This window comes from Dryobates pubescens, chromosome 3, assembly GCF_014839835.1.
Source record: "Dryobates pubescens isolate bDryPub1 chromosome 3, bDryPub1.pri, whole genome shotgun sequence".
In the NCBI taxonomy this organism is placed as follows: Eukaryota; Metazoa; Chordata; class Aves; order Piciformes; family Picidae; genus Dryobates; species Dryobates pubescens.
The window spans coordinates 37789294-37801888 of NC_071614.1; the positions used below are offsets into that span (position 1 = coordinate 37789294).

The following is a 12595-nucleotide window of genomic DNA, read 5'->3' on the forward strand; positions in this document are numbered from 1 at the left end:
TGAAATTTTCTACATCAGATTAGCATGTAAGGCCTTATAAGAGAAGCCCAACAGAGCTCGAATTTGTTTCACATTAAAAAAAAACAAACCCAAACTATTGCTAGTATACCTTTGGGTGGAAAAGCAGCACTTAGTTATAAGAGTAATTAGAAACCAAAATCCTCAATTAGAGAACTTTTTTTCAGTCTTGTTTCACAGCAAAGGGACAGTCACCCACAATCATAAACCAGAAAATCCTCTTAAACGGAACAGCCAGAAGGCAGTGAAGAAAACACCTGAGTTTAAACAAAAAGCAGTTCTGCATAAGAGAACCGTTAACTTCAACTCCAAGCCATCAAGATGAAGAAGAAAGGTTGCCTGTATTTTTATGCTCTGTTGTATTTCTAGCTGGATTGCAAAATCCCCTCACGTCTAAATCCAACAGAAACAAAATGAGTGCTGTTATTTGCTTCATTGCATATCTCTCTTGTTCTAGCAGCTCTAACTGTGTTTAGGTTAACAGGTGTTATTAATAATAAATACAAGTGTAATAATACTCTTAGGTAATCATGTATTTATGAGATACAAAAGATTTCAAGATATGTCGTAAGAGTCTTTGCATGAAAGAACTCACATTAAGATGCACAGTAAAAGGATTGCCTTATTATGATAAAAATATTTGTCATGAAAGATTTAAAATCTGCTTCATATTAGCACATAATAATACAAAATATTAAATTTTAGAAGTCTGGTGTCACTGATGTAATTATCCACCTGTCTGCTGTGACCACAGTTAATCTCTTTTTTTCAGTCCCCACTAACCCCAGTGCTCCATATTCTTTTATTTCAGCTCATAGAAAAATGTCCCTTTTTCAGCCAGCCACTCTAAGAATTACACACCTGTCCCAAAGTTACTTCTCTTCTGATACTTCCATTTTCATTACTGATTTTTCAGAATTCTCTTATCGGGGAGTTTTAGAATTATTACCTTACTTTATCAAATCCAAACTTTAAAGTCTTGAGCTGCATAGAGCACACCATCATTTTGATAGCTGTTGACTTATTTTCCACATGACCCCTGGAACTGCTGCAAATGAGGTTTCGATTCTGTAAGATATGCATTTGGATCACATATTTGGATTCTGTTTCTGAGAAGTTAATCCCTTTGCTTTCTCCCAAAGTACTTTTAGCATTACTCTCCCACACACAAGCCCTTGGGAGAGGTACATAATTTCAAGCTTTAGAGAACACTGCTCTTACTGGATGGCATCTAGACAGGCTACTCAGCCAAAATACTGCAACCTCATTCTGGCCTGCTTAGAAAAAAGTATCAAAAAATTTCTGTTCTCTACTGTATGTAACAGGGTGGTTGTGTAAAATTACTGTGACCCTCTCAGCCTGGTTTTGAACGTGCAATTTCAGATATTCACCACTTCATCATTATCAAATTACCTGACTATAAATCTGTGACCTAATAGTAATTAGTTTCCTCTTCCTCAGAGCAGCTCTTCCAACTCTGTACTCACACAAAATGAATTAGGGAACATAGCAACCTGATCACTTGCCTCCTCCCTTCACTTAGATCAAAAATGTTCCCTTCAAAATTATCAGAATGGGGATGTTTATACCAAACAGTGCTTCCCTCATATATTTAAAACACTATGATCCACCAGAGATCAGGACACAAAGCCTCTACCATGTGCCTTGACCTAAAATTCTTAATGTAAATCTGTGCAGCAGTCAGGTCACACTATGTAACGAAACTTCAAATGACAGCCTTAATTTCATTAGTTTAGTGTGTCAAAACAAAATATCTTTGTCATTCTCCTGCCACTAGGCGTCACTCTCTTCTATTGTGATATTTAATACCTTCATCCACTGTCCAACATTTCACCCTGGCACCACAGGGCCTATACTACTAATGAGAGAACTGGCTGAAAAGCTACTCTATGCCTTAGGTCAAGGAAAGATTTAGTGATGTGGCAGATAAAGTGCAAAGGATTCTTAGCATCACTTTGTATGTTCTTTGAAGTATAATAAAAATCATTAGTATTTTAGTTATTTTACAAAAAGAAGAGCTAAACTCCTAGAAGGGGTGACATGGGCTTTTGTCTGCAGAGGAACCACCTCAGATTCCCAAACCCTCCATAACTAAGAGAATTTCCAAAAATATGAGGAACCATAAGCATGACTGCTCCTGTGGCACCTACAAAGAAAATTTTACTAATCAACTAGCTAGCTTAGCAAGGACAAAACAGAGTCAAACATTCTGTTCTTCCTCTTGCATTTCACTGATTTAAAGTCCAGAAGGCATCAATATACGATTGCCCCAGGTAGACCCACCAGCGTAACAAATGCCTGCATCCACACATGCATGTTTGTGGTGAATATGAACTCCTCCCATACTGAGGACAACCTGGAAAGTACCACTCACTTTGACAGTGAACACAATTATCGTCCTCTTTCTCAAATGCACTTAAAAGGAAAACAAAAAAACCCAAACCAAACCACCACACCAAATCAAACCTCAAAACCCCCCACAATAAAACAAAACAAAAAGTCCCCCAAACCAAACCCCAGCTATGACTGCATTTTACCACTGACCAGTTCACCTTCTTGGAATGATTTAATAGCATACAGGAACTAGGTACACATGCATACCTAACCTGGGTCGCAACTTCCAGTACCAGTATCTCTGACATATGTGAAATAGGATTCAAGCTAAACTTGATTCAAGCTAAGCTTAATGTAAGATAAATTAACTGCAAAGACACTTTGAAGTGTTAGGACAAAGGATGCCATTAGAGAACATGCCCCTCCTAAATCATGCAGTATTATCCAATCTGACAAAATTTTTGGTGTAATTCATAATTAACTGGTGTACAGATGGACGTACAAAGAGTGCTTGCAAATACTTCTGGTGCTTACAGAATACAACTAGCAAGGAATTATTGTGTTAACGAGCTTCTTGAAAAAAGCTCCTACTTCACAGGCAAAGAGTTCCATTGCATTTGTATTCTTCTGCCAGCCTACTGTTTCGGTGTTATATCCTCTTCTTTTGATGTGTTTCTCCATTTAATTTTCCATTTTCCGTTGCTTTATTTTCAAAGTTCCAGTCAGTTGGGCTGAGGAGTTGCTGAGTTTTTTTGTATGTCCAGTATGGGTTAAGTATTAGTGTAACGGCAAACAGTCCCGAGAATAAGACAATAAAATGAAGAAGTCCCAGGTTTTCTACCACAGAATTCCAATTGAAAATGCACACCCACCACATGTGGTAAGTGAGAATCATGCGGCAGTGAAACAGGTGGATCATCACCCACTGGTTTGCCTTCCAGAAAAAGGTATTAGCACAGCCAGCCTAGAAAAACAAGAACAGAAAGTATGCAGAAGTGAGATTGTTACTTCCAGATAAGAAACTGAGGAATCAGTAGAACTAAGGCAAATGGTTTCACATCCACATGCTCTCAGGCACTTTTTACAGGTAGATCTGTGATATTCTATATGCATATGGCATCCCAAACTCAGCATGAACCTATACCATCATCTCACTCTCCACATGCACACAGCATCACACAAACCTTTACAGAGGTCTTAAAAATGCCATCATGACAAAAGCAAGTATCACAATAACATGACTATCAGTTAAATGCATGCAGTTTTGCTGAACACAAGTTGCCTATGAACAAGCAAGATGCATGAAAACTGTTACAAACATAATTTGAAAATTATCATGTTCTTACCTTTAGAAGCATCCAGGAAATGCATGTTGAGGGAGTACTCATCTCCAGCAACATTCCCATTAAAGGCAGGTAATGTCCAGACTTCACATTAATTACTAGACCAGCCAAGCCACCAAAAGCAAGCAAGTGATGAACTACCAAGAACACATCAAATGTTCTAAAAACAATGTTGGAGATGTGAACAGCTACATTTTCAAGCAAGAAAAATCCAGCAGCTATTAAACAGTTAAACCAACTCCACTTTTGCTGTGAATATACTTTGTCAGCATGAAAAACAGGATCAATGAGCAAAGCCCATAACCCTGCAACACAACTCTGAAGCCCAAACACACCACGTGTGACTGCCATGTTCCAAAACACCTTCTCCTTTGCATACAAGTCACGGTAAGTGGTGCTTATCCATGAAGACAGCCAGTGAGACAGAAGGAATACTCCCAAGTAGATTAAAAAACCAGCAGCTAAAAATGTCAAACGAACTTCCCATAAGAGATAGTCCCAGTCAAAAATGGTCCCAAACACTGGATCGTCATTTATAGGATTCATTTCTTCTTTTTTGACAGAGCCAAGCCTTGCAAGGGGCTTGACACTTCTCACCCGCACTAGTGTCTCCTTTAAGCTATTCAGCCTCTGCTGTTATGCAAACCAGAAACCATGAACTCTTCTTCCATCTGGAAATAGGAGAAAAAATAATTAAGTGGATTTTTAAGTCATCCTTTTTAAGTCAGCTCTTAAACTATAGAGAATTCAATTCCACTGCAGTTATGACTTTGGTCCTGTTACAATTAGGTACAGTCATTCTAAAGATAGGTAGAAAGGTAAATCAAAAACCTTAAGCAATGAATTCAAGACTAACAACTGGCTTGCAAAATCTGTGCTAGTACAAAGTAATGCACTGTGACAAAAGCTTAAGAGGACAAAGGAAGAAGGCAAAGCAAATGCAAGAAGTAAACCCTGTTTTCTTACTTATGAAACTTGTATTTCAACAGCAGCACAAAGTTATTCTACTTCATTATTCTCCTCTGCTTTTCCCCTATTTTCCATCACTTCCTGTGGCTTTAGGTGCAATTCAGAATATCAGACACAGATCTGAGACATAAAACTATAAAAAATTAATCCAGTAAGCAGGACCACTTACACAGGGGCTTTCAGGATCATGTCTCAAAACAAGACTTTGCATCAGTTTCTGAACACTTTCCAACAGAAAACATCCTCCAAAAAATGCAGTTAAAGAGTATGGAATGCAGACAAGCAACACTAGTAAGTATTATTAGCATTAGTGCAATTAACTGAACAGCTCAGCAGTCCCTCAAGTTAGCTGAAACACCATAGTTAAAAAACAAAGATCTGTTGGGAGAGAAAAGCCAAATGATATCCAAACATTTGAATGCCAGTTCATTTTATGAACAATGTCAGTGTTACCTGCACGACCACTAGACCCACTGCAGCCAGTAAACGCTCAGAACCCCAGTGCGTTTTAAAGTTTTCAGGGAGTCAGATGAAACAGCCACGACGATCACCGAGTACAGAGCCTCTGGTGAGATGCTCCTGCTTGCCTTCATAATGCAGCAAATGCCACAACCCAGAGCCAGTAATAACCCGACCACCCTGGCCTTTGCTCGCATAAAGGACCCTCTCAAGACGGAGTGCAGGGCTGGTAACCCCGGTCCGAGGGCCCTATGGTCGCCCCACCGACCCACACCTGACAAGAGCGACTCGAAGGCAGAGTCCCAGCAGCACCCCCTCCCTCTCCATTTCACGGAGGAAACCCGGGGTAAAACACACGAACTCGATGACGCGACCAAGTTCTAAACAGCGTGATCCGCTGTGCCAAGTCCTGGCTCTAACAGGGCAGAGACAGCTCCGCAGCCCCACCCGGAACACTGGCAGCAGTATGTTCCCATTTTGTCCAACCCGGCCCCCGCTGCCGCTGAGCCCCTTACGCAGGCCAGGGGACAGCCGGACCCAGTGCACAGACCTCGCTCACACCCGCTGTGCCTCACCCACAGCGCTGCCCGTGATGGCGGGCGGGTCCTTCCAGTCTCCGGGAGTGCCCCAAGCGGAATGGCGCCTTCCTCGGCCTCCCGGGAGCACTGGGATGGACCCGGCCCGGGAGGCCCGACCCGCCGCAGGCCCCAAAACAGCCGCCCTTAACCGGGCAGCCGCCACTCGCCCCGCTGCGCCTGCGCCGCCACCACCACCCCCTGCGCACCGGCCCGGCGGCGCCAACCACTGCCGAGGGCCGCGGGGGGGAAGCTGCGGCTGTACCACTTGGCGGGTCGGGGGACGTAAGGAGAGAGGTGGCTCTTAGAGCTGGGTCCGAGGGAGTAGGAGACAGTAGCACACCCCTTCCAGCGGGGAGCGTTGTTTACAAAGTGGTTTTCTTCACCTAAGAGCAGGGTCGTCGCCACCGCTGAAGATATTGTGATATTTAACAAACGCCTGTCAGCAATAGTATTGGAAAAAGAAGTACCAGTGGTGCCATCACCGGTACCTTTACCTGTAATTATCCAGTTTCATTACAGACAGCAAATTATTAAATGGATGTCATGGAGTTCTACTACATGATTCTCACCATACATGTGAAAATTGATGCTGTCACCCCAGTGATTCATTAGAATGAGATCCATACCTGGGTGAATCTCATTAGAACCACAGGATTGTTTTGTTTGCAAAAGACCTTTAAGATCACTGAGTATAACCCCTATCTAACTCTACAAAGTCTGGTGCTAAACCATGTTCCTCAGCATCACATCTCTGTATCTTTGAAACACTTGTACAGATGCGGATGCAACCACCTTCCTAGGGAGCCTGTTCCAGTCCTTGAGAATTTTTTCAGTCAAGAAGTTTCTTCTGAGATGCAGACTAAACCATTTTGGCACAACTTCAGACCATCTCCGCTTGTCCTGGCACTTGATATTTGGGAGAAGAGACCAATGCCCACCTGGCTTCAACCTTCTTTCAGGTAGTTATAGAGAGTGAGAAAAGTCTCCCCTGAGCCTCCTCTTCTCCAGACTAAAGAACCCCAGCTCCCTCTGCCATTCCTCACCAGACCTCTCCTCCAGACCCTTCACCAGCTTTGTTGCCTTTCTCTGGACATGCTCCAGCACCTCAGTGTCCCAAAACTGAACACATTTTTGCAAGCATTACAAGGGGAGGTCACTGAAAACACAGTAGAGGGTTCCTTGGCTGTGCTTCAGCCCGGTATCCACAATTTAGTTTGGCTTCAACAAGAGCGACTGGCAGTGACTGTGACTTTTGCCAGTCCAAATCTCAGTTCCACAAGAGAACAGGTAACTCCACCAAAAAGTGTGCAAAAGAAACAAAAGCAAGCCACAACTTCTCAGAGTATTGGCCCAGAGCAGCTGAAATCCTAAGCCAGGTCTGCTTGTCATGCCAGACTTAAGCTGAGAAATAAGTCCTGGAAGTCCAATGGGTGCTCGGTTTCTAGTCATGAAGTTGGAAGTGCTGCCATTCCCCATAGGAAATTGAGTCCTGCCACAGCAGCAGGATAACTAGGCAAGAGGGGGTTTGTTCATTCCCTTCTAATTGCTAATACAATAACCCTGTCCCTGATGGACCCCCTCAAACTCTGTGAAGATTAAGTTCTGTCCATATACCACCTCAGTAGTTTAGATGTAGACAGCCAGCCTCAACTGTTTATGGGAAGTGCCTGGGAACAAAATCTTGCATCTCCTTTTAATGTGCTGAGTGTGAAGCATTATCTTTCCCTCCAAGCTCCTCTACAGACAGCCACAAGGGACACAAGGGTTTGGCTGAAGCCATGCCCACACACCCAGACACTACCTGAGTGACACTGAAGATGAGTAACATGCTGGAGCACCCTTGCCACATCATTACCAGCAATCTCATCTCTGCCCAGGAGGCCCAGGCTCAGCAGTAAATACAGTTTCAGCTCAAACACTTACTCTTCATGCAAAGAGCACACTCATGATCAAGTGACAAAGATAATAACAGCATGGGCTGACAGGTTGGTCTTGTAGAGAAAAGGATTTGTCTTTATGCAGAAGCAAGAGTTGGTTTGTTGCAAAGCTTTTGTTATGGTCAGAGCCATTTACTAACCCTGATGGGGGCAAAGGGCTGTAGGTCCTGAGAAATACTTAACAGATGAGGAGGAACTGTTACTTGGGAAGTACTTTGTAGCTGGTGGTGGATACTCACTCAACCTCTGTTACCTAGCAGATTCTAGACCTGTCCTGGGTGACATGAAAATACGAGAAAGCTCAACAAGCAAAAGCTGGGTGAGCTGTTTGGAAGATACTGCTCTGGCAAGTAATGTGATGGGACTCGTACATGAAGGGGATTTGGCTTTGCTTCCCCTGATTTTATTTTCTGTAGCTGTCTTTAAAGAAGTCCTTTAAATTGTCTGTTTACTTATAGATAAGGAACTGTGATTATACTGTAAAAAACAAGATCTCAGAAAGGCTCCTGTCTTTCTTGGGGATTTTCCTTCACTTTGCTGCCTTTCTTGCCTTCTCAAACAAAATTTCAGGAATTAGTACTAGCCATAGCTATGATGTAGCTTAATAGTTGTAGCAATTGTAATGTAATAGTTTAGTGTTACTTTCTGAATCTACTGATACTACAACCATACTTAGTGACTTTATAATAGGTGCCTCATTATGGTAGTTATTATCACCACTTCATGTGTTTCAAAATAGTTCTTCCTGCAATGAGGCTCATCTTCCACATTAGGTCATATTAAGTTCTCCTTTTTAAAAAAGCATTCTGGCTGGATGCTATAGAATACCCTGTCCAAAGCCAAATTTCCTGACTGGCTGCACTGTCTTGATTTTGGAAGACTTTTTCAACATCTTCAGAATGCTATGGCTCGAAGAGTAAAATGCACTTCCAGGCAGCCAGTCCTGCCTGCAGTTTGGATGAACTGTCTTTTGTATCTAAGAGCCTCAGTGGCAACATCCGCACAGCCTCCCACATGGGGGTGACATATTACCTTGAAACAGGTTAGTTACATCCCAACTGCCCATTGAATATGATTTTGGAGCACACAATCTCCCAAAACATCCATACATACTAGTTTCAGATGGTTATTTGGACCAGACTCATGCTTTAAACAGTAACTATGCCCAGTTCCGAGGAACCACCTAGAAAAGTCCTAGTTGGCACAAACCAGACTTCTTTCAGGTAATGCAGTAATGAAATGTTGTATGGAGTAATGAATCAGTAGCTCCTCTGTTGCATTTACAAGTATGCAGATAGCTGATGATAATTAAAAAAGCTTTTAGTTTTAGAACTCTTTTTTCTCTTTATTCCCCAGATCAGAGTGCCATGATTCCAAGTCCTTCTCCTGCCTCTAGTTTCAGAGGCAGACTAGTACGCTGTCAGTGGTGTGACACCTCAAAGATGTATACGGAGGACACAAGGCAACCAGTGGGACCTTCAGTGAGAGGGGATTCTACAGTTTATGCAGAAGCTGCAGGGTGCTTTAAGGTGGAGCAAACCTTTAAAGGTCATCTGGTCCAACCATCTGGCATTGAGCATGAACATATTTAAGAAAATCAGGTTTCTCAGAGTCCAAGGATGGAGCTTCTACCACCTCTCCAGACAACCTGTGCCAGTGTTTCATCATCCCCATTGTAAAAAAACAGCTAATTCTTCCTTATACCTAGTGTAAACCTACCCTCTTCTGATTTAAGACCATCACCCCCTGTCCTGTCACAACAGGCTCTGCTAAAACATCTGTCACCATATTTTATAGAGATGTCCTTTCAGTACCAAAAAGCCACAATATAGACTCCTCAGAGCCTCATCTTCTCCAGCCTGAACAACCCCAACTCTCAGCCTGTTGTCGTGGGAGAGCCTGTATTCACACCAAGGATTGTCCTGACCCAGGTATAGGGCCTTGTTGACATAGATGAGTGCTTGTGTGTATATATGGTGTTAACACACAGTATAGCAAACTGGTGCTTCTATTTGCCGTTGGCAGTGAGTTGAGAAATCTGTTTTGGGGGTGGGTTGAGAAAGGAGTTTCAATCCCATTATCAAATTAATCCATACATTGCAAACAACTGTTTGTCCTGTGAAGATTTGCCTTAGACATTCAGGAACAGAAAAGTCCAGAATAAGCCACCCTGAATACTGCGTTTTGCTGTGGCAACAACGGGGAGTTTGCTCTCTGCAGGAGACATGACGTGATAGTGAACCGGACAGCAAGTATCTGTGGCATCAGCAAAAGGATGGCAATTAGAAGGAATCCTCCCTCATGAGGCAGAATTGGTTTATAGTTCTTTCATGCTGAGTAGCATGTGAAGAAACTGAAGTTACTAGTTTAGGTTATTTTAATATTTTTTTAACTCCTGGGCACCAAAAGCTTGTAGTCAGTGCTACTGTGTGTTGAAATAAGTCATATGAGTATAAATAAAACCTGAGTTAGCAGTGGTCCCAATAGAGGATGAAAACTCTACTGCTACTTTAGAAGTCAAGACCTTATTGACTTCTCAAAGGTTTTGGGTGCTCTCTTCCCAAAGTTTTATAAAATCTTGCACTTTTGCAGATGCAGATCCACATATATATACACACAACTTGTGCAGACCTGTTACATGATTATGTATTTTCAAAAACATGCTTCTCTTTTTTTAACTGAAATTTGCTTCTTTATCACCTACTATTCTGCACTGTGCTCAAATCCATGGGAACTTTACTAACAATTGTGGGAGCTTTGCTTCAGGTCTGTGGAAAGTTTGCTACATGCCCGCCCTGAGAATCTCTTTGGCAATACCAAATGTGTAATCTCGTTTTGCTAATGTTTTACACATACTCTCAAAGTTCCAATGATTATTGTCTGACAAGTACTTATGCAGCTTTCCTACATACAAACCACAGTTATTCCAAGGAGCACTTTGAACATGATTATTTAAGGCATTTTCCCTCACAGGTGATAGAACAGGCTTTCATGTGTGCCAAGGATCCAGAAATTCTTTATGTTGCCTTGAAGCCCTTGGTAATTCTGAATTTACCAGAAAAAACCAACCAAAACAAAACAAAGAAAATCAGATTTTCTGACCTACTACTTGTGGTGGAAATTGCAGCAATGAAACTGGTCATTTCTGTCTGCTTGAATCTTTGAATTTGTCCAAAAAAAATGAAATAATGTAGAAGAACTGGAGAGTCTTTGTTCAGTTCCTTTTAAGATTATCTCTCATTTCTCTTTTCTTTATGAACATTTAATGAAAATGCTGCAGGTATACAACTACTGTTGAGTAGTGCCATGCATTCCAGTCTGACTGAAAAAGCTCTCTTGGGTGTAGAAACAGTTTAAGATGTTTACCATACCCATGCTGGCCCTGTGACATCTGGCCATTCCCTGTCCACTAATTAATCCTCACTAAGTACAGGCTGTGGGCAATTATTTCTTCAGTATTTCCTTTCTTCTCATTTTTTTGCTTCTATTCTAGGCAAGATATCCTACCCCCTTTTCTTCTAATCCTGATTTATTTCTATTTTGATACAATACACTCTCAAGCTCTCTTCAGACTGATCCAACCATTTCTCCCAACAGTTTCTCTAACTCTTAACTTCTCTCTACCATTAGCCCTGTAATTAATCTGCAATGCGTAAGATTGCTTCACCTCTTCTTTTTCTCCTTCAGGTCACACCTCACTCTGAAGCCTTCTCATTCCATTTTTCAAACTTCTCTTTATGTTCTATGCACCATAAACATGTCTTTTGAACCACTGATTAAATATATATAACCATATAATTCTTCTTCCTTCTTCTCCCTAACTCTGTTAGAGCCCTGGCCAGTCAATGCCTCTTCAAGCTTCTCCCCAAGGATTTTTAACTCCTGGTGCCCATCATTTCTCGTGACACCATAACCACTTCTTTCGCCCCACAGGAATAATAAAGAATAATACTCACTGTATCCATCCAGTCCTTGGTGCAAGTTCCTTGGTTGCTTCTGGATGGCTTCAGGTAACTAGAATGAAGTGATGATACAAGCTTGGCTTTGCAGCTGAACCTTTTATGCCTCCCTCACCAACCTACATGTCTTAACAATGTTTGCTGGTACAAGTTATTCTGCCTTAGTAGTTAGGCTCTTGCCTCATAGCTGTAGTCATGAAGGTTAGTCTAACTGGTGTTTCAGGTTCACCCAGAATCTCTAGTCCTTTCACATTTCTCGCAAAGTACCTCCAGTGCCTCTTCAGGAATCAAAGGAAAATCTCAATGGAATATATGCTTATCATTTTGAGTTTTAGCTCCAAGTAATCTCACCTAAGTAGAAACTAGGGAATTTACCAGCAGGCAAAATGATGTTTGTTTAGTTAGAGCAGCCAGTGAGTGGCTTATAAGTGGGTGTAGCAAGGGTTTGATCCTAACTTACCACCTCAGACCATCTTTCAGCTGTATCTGCAGACAGCCACAAAGCAGTTCCTGTGAAAATCACCTGAGATGAAGTCAAGGACCATAAAATTTCTGTTTGGCAATGATGGGCAGAAACCAGGAACATGTCTATGGACTCAGTAATCTAGTAAGTTTACATTTGAGGATTTCAGTAAAATGACAGCAAATCATATTGACAAGGTTCTCAACAGCTTAAATTACTTCTTAGAATAAGCTGTCCATAGCCAATAAAGAGAATGAAAGGTGACAAGCTATTTTGCTGTTTTCAGCTTAATCCAAGTGAAGAAACTCCGGTATTTCACAAGTTGCAGCATTGTGCAACAATGACAACACTATAAAGTAACAATTAGTACTGAAAATGGAGAAGAAATAAGAAAAATTATTTTTGTTAAAACATTTTGCTAGGGATAGTTGAGAGAAAGGTAGGATAAGTTTAAAACAGGAGCTGTGAAGGAGCTTTCTTCATGACAGGTTATTCTAGCCTAGCAAAAGATGAA

The 12595-nt window shown here is 41.7% G+C and overlaps 1 protein-coding gene across 1 annotated transcript; it reads right to left on the reverse strand.

Annotated features, from left to right (window-relative positions):
- Positions 1-2495: 2495 nt before the first annotated feature.
- CLN8 (CLN8 transmembrane ER and ERGIC protein) lies at positions 2496-5861 on the reverse strand. The gene is made up of 3 exons (XM_054179972.1): positions 5695-5861; positions 3720-4387; positions 2496-3337 (listed from the first exon to the last, which is right to left on the reverse strand). The coding sequence occupies exons 2-3, from the start codon at positions 4260-4262 to the stop codon at positions 3023-3025; spliced, it is 858 nt and encodes a 285-aa protein (XP_054035947.1). The 5' UTR covers positions 4263-4387; positions 5695-5861; the 3' UTR covers positions 2496-3022.
- Positions 5862-12595: the final 6734 nt, after the last annotated feature.